The sequence below is a fragment of the Gossypium raimondii genome, chromosome 13 (genome assembly GCF_025698545.1).
Source record: "Gossypium raimondii isolate GPD5lz chromosome 13, ASM2569854v1, whole genome shotgun sequence".
NCBI classification, from domain to species: Eukaryota; Viridiplantae; Streptophyta; class Magnoliopsida; order Malvales; family Malvaceae; genus Gossypium; species Gossypium raimondii.
Window position 1 is genome coordinate 15,676,504 of NC_068577.1, and position 8,831 is coordinate 15,685,334.

Consider the following 8,831-nt stretch of genomic DNA (forward strand, 5'->3'; position numbering starts at 1 on the left):
TTTGCCCCTATACTTTTGATTAATTCTGATTTCGTCCCTAGGCTCGGAAAATGAAATTCATGCAATTTAATACTCATTCCAAACCTAGCCGATTTTCACATGCAACAATAGCAGCTTATTTCAAAAAATTTAGAATTTTTCCATAAATTTTACATCTTTTCAATTTAGTCCCTAAATCATAATTTCATCAAAATTCCCTTTACAAAAGTTGTTTATCTATCAACAACCTTTCATTTTCTACCATAAAACTTCATAATTCAACTATATTCATCCATGGAAAAACCCTAGTACTTTGATAACTTTGCAAATTAATCCTCGAGATAGCTAGATTAAGCTATTACGATCTCGAAAATATAAAAATTACTAAAAATGGGACAAGAATACATACCTAATTAAGCCAAAATAGTTTGCTTGAGCTCAACACCCATAACTAGGGTTTCCATGTCTTTAATTTGGGAAAGATGATGAATATAATGATATTTTGTTATTTAATTAAATTGTCATCTTTAATTATTTCATCTTTCCAATTTCATCCTTTTCTTTATTAAATTTTCCAAGGATGAATCATCATATTTATCTACTAACTCCTCTTAATGGTCTATTTGTCATATAAGGACCTCCAATTTTGAATTACATAACTATTTGATCCCTTTAGCTACTAGAATTCAACTTTTGCATGTTATGCAATTTTGTCATTTTATCAATTAAACATGTAATCGATAAAATTTAACGAATTTTTTATACGATATTCCCATAAAATAATATTAAAATAAAATTTCTTCTAAAATCGAATTTGTGGTCTCGAAACTACTATTCTGACTTCACTAAAAACGGGTTGTTATATGGTTTCTGTTTGGTTGGGCCTAGGGCAAAATTGGGCTTCTACAACTGCCCCTCTTTGCTCATTTTTTTTTGTAATAAGAATGGAGCAAAGACTTTAGGAAAGACCAAATTTGTCTGGTCTTGTCGAATCTCGACTTCTTTGGTGCTCTTCTTTTTCAAGTAGCTTCATTCTAACCCACTGCAACTTCAGAGGTATAGGATTTGTAATTTCAATCTACTCCGCTACAACCTCAGGGAGATTAGATTTGTAGCTTTAATCTGCTCCACTGCAACTTCAGGAAGATAATATTTGTTATCTTCAATCTGCTCCACTACAACTTTAGGGAAATAAGATTTGTAGCTTCAATATGCTCTACTGCAACTTCAGAGAGATAAGATTTGCTATCTTCAATTTGCTTCATTGCAATTTCAGAGAAATAAGATTTGTAATTTTAATATGCTACACTGCAACTTCAATGAGATAAGATTTATGGTTAACTAAACGTTAACGCATACTTATTTGAAATAAAAAAAATTAGTAAAATCAAAGGATAAGAGTTTATCTAAATACAAAAAAAAAAAACAAAATATAAAAACTTTATTTGAGAAAAGTGAAATGTTTAGGTTTTTTTTTTTTTTTTTTTTTGAAACCTGAAATGTTTAGGTTTTTATTTAAAAAGAAAGAGGGAAAATAGCTATTTTTCAAAGGTGTCTTTTCTATGCTTAAAGATCTTGCCCAAAACCCTATCTAAAAATCACGCCTATTGGGCCGGATGGGCTCACTGGGGATGAAGATGTTTATTTCCCAACTACGTGGTGTTATTCTTCTTCTTCTCTAAATAAAATTATGTTTCCATTATAACTTTCATCCCTTTAATATACAATTTATCAAAAATTGGTTCTACTATATGAAGATCAAAAGTTTATTTAGTTATTAGTAAACACATTAACTTGAATTATTGATTTTTACTATTTTATTACATATAAAAAAATAAAAAAAAAATAGATACACTAACTTTTCGATTTTGGTAATGCAATTATCAGAAAATAATATTGCAAAATTGTACACGTTTTACTGTTTTAGGGCCAATCTTATCCAGTTAATAGTGGGCTGATTTCTGAGTCTACTAGAAAAGCAAATTGGGCTCCTAGCTCAAAAATAACAGTTCAATATATGAAGTCGAGTTTTATAAGTAGAAGGGTTAATGGGCTGAGGCCCAAATCTAAAATATTTTCAGGCCCAAGCTTGACCATCTAGGCCTGACCAAATGGCCCATTTTACTGTTTGAAAAATGATAAAAATTATTTAAATTTAATTATAAAATATATAAATATTAATATAAATTTACTTTTGTATTTTTTTGTTATTTATAAATCTTCAAACAAACCTCTCCCAAAATGCATTGAATTAATTAGGCCAATCAAATCAATCAATCCATGAACACCCATAATACTCATAACGGACCTTACAACAAGAATTTGATGTATTAGTTTTGGTCTATTAATATTCAATATATTTATCGTGTAAGACTCATGTATAAAAGTTATTATTATTATTATTATTATTACAATTGAGGGTGACTACAATATAAATATTTATTCTTTTAAATTAATATTTAAAACTATTCGAGAATAATATATTTTAATACACTCCATCATCTCTTCGTAAAAAAATTTCTTATGCCTGTTTTAATAATAGAAACAAATGTTAAGGCTTGAAGATTATGTAAGAGGGGCTATTTTACTAAAGTGATCCAAAAAATTTTAATATTTATAAAAATGACCTAGATTCAAAAACAATCACCAAAATGACCTGAAATAAATAGTAGAATGGGGTTTTAGCCTGTCAATGGCCACCACCAACTCGTATTTTGGACCCATGATAGCCTGATAATTATGTCAGGCTTTAAAAAATTATTTTTTTTGGTTTTGGCCTGTCAATGGCCACCACCAACTCATATTTTTTAAATCGTATCATACTGGTATACAAAAATACCAATATTTTAAAAAATTAATTATTCTATTTTTAATATTAATTTAATTTCTCTAAAATAATTATTTGTTTGAATAAATTACTTTGAAATATTTAAAAAATTCGAATACGTAATAGTACACAACAATTTTAATTTACATACACAATAAAATACAATCATTCTACAATATTAATACAAAAACAATATAAAATTCAAACAAAAATAATATGCACTATATTAAATTTAAATTCAAACAGATGGGTAAAATTAATACGAAAATTTTAAATTCAAACTTTATATATTACAGATTAAATTAAATTTACAGATACAAAAAATAAAAATTCTAAGAAATTAATACACGAAAATATAAAAATGAAACCTTAAATTCTAAACAATTATATTAAATTTACAGATATAAAAAATACAAACATTGTTAAGAATCAATACAATTTATTTTTAATAATAGTTTCTTCACAATTAATCGTCTTCTACTTGAATCAGGTCTACATTGCATCAGTACAGGATAATTGGATATCTGAAACGATCAGCAAAATTAAAAAGAAACATTTGCATGGAGACTTTACTAACCAGTTTCAACCACAACCTAGTTGCGGAATAAACACTATTGCACCATAGATAATGTCCATCTGCGTTGGACAACTCGATTAGCCATCTATGGTGCAAATAATCATTCAACCCTTAATGGCATAACCTTTAGGGTGGACATGACAGTATATAATTCAACTCCGTTAAAACATGACAGTATATAATTCAACCCCGAAATTCAGTTGTACACTACGAAAAACTCCCATCTACAATCCACTACAAAAAACTCATTTGATGATATACTACAAAACACTCTCATTTTGATGGCTCTCTCAATTTTTTCTCTCATTCCATTTGCACTATCAGAACCTAGACCACCTACTATATATAAGGTTTGGTGTCAGTCATTACAAGGCTAAAACAAAATTTTTTTAATACTGAGTCTGGTGCCGACCATTGACAGGCCAGTACCAATTTTTTTTTAAAAACACGTACTCTGGTGCTGGCAAATTTTTTTTTCTAAAACTTGTACTTTGGTGCCGGCCATTGACAGGCCAACACAAAAAAAATTTGCTTTTTTTGGGTACTTGTGGTGCCATTGACATGCCAACACCAAAAATATTTGATTTTTTTTTTTGTACTTGGTGGTGGAGATTGACAGGCTAGCACAAAAAAAAATTGATTTTTTTTGTACTTGGTGGTGGCCATTGACAGGCCAATACAAAAAAAATTTGATTTTTTTACGTGGTGGTGGCTATTGCCAGGAGAGCACCAAATTTTTTTTTAAATACGGGTATTTTTGTATACTAGTATGATACAATTTTAAAAAAAATACGAGTTGGTGGTGGCTATTGACAGGCCAAAACCAAAAAAAATAATTTTTTAAAGCCTGACACAATTATCAGACAATCATGGGTCCAAAATACGACTTGGTGGTCGTCATTGAAAGGCCAAAACCCCGGTTCATTTCAAATTATTTTGGTAATTATTTTTGAACCTGGGTCATTTTTATAAATATTAAAAATTTTTGGGTTACTTTGGTAAAATAGCCTGTAAGAGGGGTTATGTTGGCATTGTCTTTAGAGCATTACAGTTAAAAGTGCTGTTATTAAGTGTAAGGCAGCTGAAGAGGGAGAGGGTAAAACAGAAGAATGAGCAATAGTAGAATTATATTTCGGTCTGTGTTACGAAGCTCTCGAAGGCCTTCCTTGGCCTTCGCCGCTTCATCCTTGTCTTCTGCAAGGTTCTCTCCTTTACCTCTCCCCACTGCCCTTAACCCTCCTTTTGAACTAAAATCCATTTCCTCTTTCACTTCTTCCTTCACTCGCCGTCTATCCCACAACACAGCCTCCGTTCACAACAAAAACGAGAACCACCAACAGGAAGAAGAAGAACTGCATTTCTGTTCGTCCTTTTTTTCCTTTCTTCTGCTGTGCATACCAAGTGTTTGATCAAAGTTCTGTGTCAGTAACCGATTATTTTGAACTTCTTGGTTTGAGCAGTTGGAACTGCTGAAGATGATGGAGAATTCACAGATGAGTGGGAAGAAGAGGATGAAACCGTCGAGCCCAAGGTATGCATCGTTTCTATCTTATTGGATTTCTTTCCTTGCTTTTGATGACGGGTCTTTTTATTTTTTTTATGAATGTAGGTTGGTGATGGAGGGGATGGTGGTGGAGTTGTATTGCAAGGTGTTCCTTGGGGTGAATCTGCTCTCTCTATAGCCCATGAAGCACTAAAACTGTTTAGCGATGACATTAAACTTTATGCTTTCAAGACTACACCTCGTGGATACATTTATGTCAGACTTGACAAATTGTCAGATGAGTAAGTATTCTTCCTTATGGATCGGTAACAAGCTGGAGAAACTGAAGCTTCTTTCAAGAACCTAACTAATAGCTGTCATTTGATTGTTGCTTTTATCTCTTATATTTGTTCTGGAAATGAAAGGCAAACAGCATCTCTGGTAGTGAATGATTTGAAGAATATATATCTTTGTGAGAATGAAATACATAGCTTTACGTTTACAAACTTTGGGAGGGGATGGGTTGCACAAGGCTTGAATTCCTATGGTGCCAATGTACAACAATCTTGCCACTCCAAATGTGGCTACATCTGCAGTGTTTCATTTTAATAATTTGTTCGATTTCAGTAATTAAGATTTCCTTTAATTCATTGCTTTTTACTATTTGTTGTTGGAAGCAGAATGTAAGTAGCAAATGAAGTAACCTAGTAGTCTAATTTTTTGTGCTTGACCCAACTCATTTGGTATCTGATGAAGAAAGAAGGAAAAATGGGAACACACTTGGAAAAAGGTTGAATTGTTCTCCCTTTTTTTTTCTCTTGAAAAGTAGAAAACTTCCAGAGGTATTATGCAGTCATCTTGTGATGGATAATCTTTCGATGTGTGTATGTATGTAGCTTGGCACTTGAAAGTTGAATCTCTGTGGTTTATAATATTAAAAGACCAATGCTCCTTTCATCAGATATGGTTGTCCCAGCATGGAGGAACTGCAGAGTTATAGTCAAGAATATAAGAAAAGATTAGATGAAGCTGGGCAACGAAGAGAAATACCAGATGATTTGGCTCTTCAGGTAATAAGTAGCTAGTTCTTTCGTGCTGAGTCTCAGATATGTCTATATTCCGCATCCTAAAACCATGTTTTGTTTTGAAGGTATCATCTCCTGGTGCAGAGAGAATACTAAAAGTACCAGATGATTTAGATCGGTTCAAAGACATGGCTATGAGAGTTTGTTATATTGAAGACGCTGGGTCTAATTATACTGAAAAGAGTGGAGTCTTCTTACTAGATTTGGTTGAGGAAGAGAACTGTGTATGGAAGTTGGCAGAGGTGAAGGAGAACAGGGACCCCAACAGCAAGGGTAGACCATTTAGTCGTAAACAAAAGGATTGGAGATTAAAACTGCCTTTTGACAAGCATAAGATGATAATGCTGTACCTCGAATACTAAACAAACAACAGACGACAACTTTGAAGGTATGAAGACTTCCTTGGCAGTCTTCTTAGTAAGGTTTCTATATGTAAAACAACAGTTTTGGTAATTTCGGTATCTTCCACATAGAACCTTTGCAAGCTTATATTGTATCTTAACGGTAACTATCAGCAATTACATTGGATCACTTTCTTTGTTCCCAATTTTAAAGTAGTCTCTTGGAGTAGCTGAGAGGCTTGTTTTCTTTTGAAGATTATCATTAAACCGAGATTTATTGTTTTGGAGCAATTATCATGAACCTTAAATGTTCTAAGCCTCATTACATTTGTAAGATTTACATGTTACTTGGTTACTTAATCACTTCTTCAAGCAGAGAAAAGAAACCTATTGCAGTCTTATAGAGGAGGTTAAAAACCACCAAGATCGATAAACATACTCCGGGTATGCACTATATTGTTCCGATTTTCCTTTTTCTTTGAGTATCTATGCCTGTGACCATGTTTGACGTATGTTTAGACACGGATATAGAGATACACAGGTATGATTCTTTAAAGATCTCTTAGCACATGAAAGACTTGGAAAAAAAACTGTATGCTTCTGCCGGACATAGATTTTGTATTCGACGTCGGTATTCGAGTCCGAGTCCGAGTGCACCATGTGGATATGATGAATAATGAAAAGATTACATATATCTAACTAAAGAAGCATGTTAGTTGAGAGGAGAATACATCAATCTTTTGGGCAGGCTCCTAAGCTACCATCAAGATAGATAAGTGGACCACACACTTTGCGAGGGGATTGTCCTTTTTTTTTTTTTTTTTTGTCCTCTCATGTGATTCAGACATTTTATGCATTAATTGACAGATGCAAAGAGTAGGTTTATTTGAATGCAAATAACTTTGGTTACGTCATCATAAAGTTTTAGAAATATCAACCCCAATATTTTTATGGCATAAATATATATATTGGTATTTAAAAGTAAATTTTAGTAGTCAAGTCCATTGGATAATTAGGTTTGAATTTTTATAATTGTGAAGCTATTTAATTTATTAAATACAATTTGATAGAAATGTTTATCTTTGTTAGATTTTAGAGACAATTTGATAAAAATAATTTATAAATAATATTGATAATTATGAATTTTTCATAATATTAAAATGTATAACTTGTTTCACATTGTTAAAATATCAAATAGTTTGAGTGGTTGTAATTAATTTCCTCTAAAGTTATGTGATTAATGGTGGTTGATGAGGGAAAAAAGAATGGGGTCTGGCATTTTGAATTCAACAAATAAGAGACCAAGTTTTAAAACCATGTCTTGGAAGACAAGATAATATTTTATAAGACTACTATGCTTGTTTGCTGACATCATTTTTCCCCGAGTTTCATAAAACAAAATTTGTTATGAGACTTGGGTGGATTATTATTTTATTGTTGGATTCTTTGTAATAATTTCATAATATGATTTTTAAAAATTAAATATATAAAGATAAAGTAATAATTACTATTGCTCTACACTTGTTTTTCAGAAGAGAAAAAACCTGTCTTAACTTGTCATGAATTTAAATGTAAAATCAAACAGAATTTTGAGAGAATTATATGCCGAGTCTATAAAATATTACAAGTTGTGAACTCTAAAATTCCCAGTTGAATTACGTATAGAAGTATCCAGAATGCAAGTTATTGGTTTTGGTGGATTAATTTGAAATTAAAAAAAGGAAAAGAGAGGAAGGATTTGTTCCAATAAAAAATAATACAATTTTGAACAAGAGACAGAGTTTTTGAATGATAGGAGCCGCGCAATAATCAACCCAACACAAGAAAAAGACGTAAAATGTTGGTCTATAATTATTTGGTTGAAATAGATATTGCACCAAAATAGCTTGGCATTCTATCCAATAATTAACATAGCATTGGTGCAAGAATATAATATTTGAATTGTATTACATGTTTTTGCTTTAGCAAACATCAATAATTTGCATGTATAATTATGTGTTTTTAAAACTGGAACCAATAATTTAGCAATAAAAGAAAGAGAGAAGGGGGAATGTAGCACGTATCAGTTCAAGCATCATTTTATGAGCAATGTTTGGGTGTTGGGAAGCATTCAAATCTTCATCCAAATTTACTATATTTAGCCTTCATTTATTATTTATTTATATCCTTCATTGTTGTAATGACCCAAATTTTAGGTTATCGGAATAGTGGTTTCGTAACCCCAAATCCGATTTAAAGAGAAATTTATTTTAATATTTTTGCATGAATATTGGTATGATGGGAAAATCGTATGAAAAAGAAATTATTGAAGAAATTGGGTAAAAATAAGGTATCGACACCTCAATCTCGTAAAACCGAGTCAAAAATATTTTTATAAATATTTATGAAGTGTTAGTAATATGGTATTAAAATTTCGTTAGAAAATTTTAATGTTTGGGTAGTCAATTAAGTGAAAAGGACTAAATTGAAAAAGGTGTAAAAGTTACTAGAAGGATTAAATAGCTCAATTGTTAAATGAGGAGGGACATAAATTGAAAAT

The 8,831-nt window shown here is 31.3% G+C and overlaps 1 protein-coding gene across 1 annotated transcript; it reads left to right on the forward strand.

The window, feature by feature from the left end:
* The first annotated feature begins 4,421 nt into the window (after nucleotides 1–4,421).
* On the forward strand, nucleotides 4,422–6,614 carry LOC105783638 (uncharacterized). The gene is made up of 5 exons (XM_012609210.2): nucleotides 4,422–4,745; nucleotides 4,844–4,914; nucleotides 4,993–5,168; nucleotides 5,828–5,936; nucleotides 6,017–6,614. The coding sequence occupies exons 1-5, from the start codon at nucleotides 4,493–4,495 to the stop codon at nucleotides 6,311–6,313; spliced, it is 906 nt and encodes a 301-aa protein (XP_012464664.1). The 5' UTR covers nucleotides 4,422–4,492; the 3' UTR covers nucleotides 6,314–6,614.
* The last annotated feature ends 2,217 nt before the right edge of the window (nucleotides 6,615–8,831 follow it).

What these genes read in the sequence shown, in the direction of transcription:
- LOC105783638 (XM_012609210.2), top strand. Translation starts at nt 4,493, where the DNA reads ATGAGCAATAGTAGAATTATATTTCGGTCTGTGTTACGAAGCTCTCGA. An exon ending in AGAAGAAGAACTGCATTTCT is followed by an intron (nt 4,746 to 4,843) that starts GTTCGTCCTTTT and finishes TGGTTTGAGCAG; the next exon opens with TTGGAACTGCTGAAGATGAT. An exon ending in ATGAAACCGTCGAGCCCAAG is followed by an intron (nt 4,915 to 4,992) that starts GTATGCATCGTT and finishes TTATGAATGTAG; the next exon opens with GTTGGTGATGGAGGGGATGG.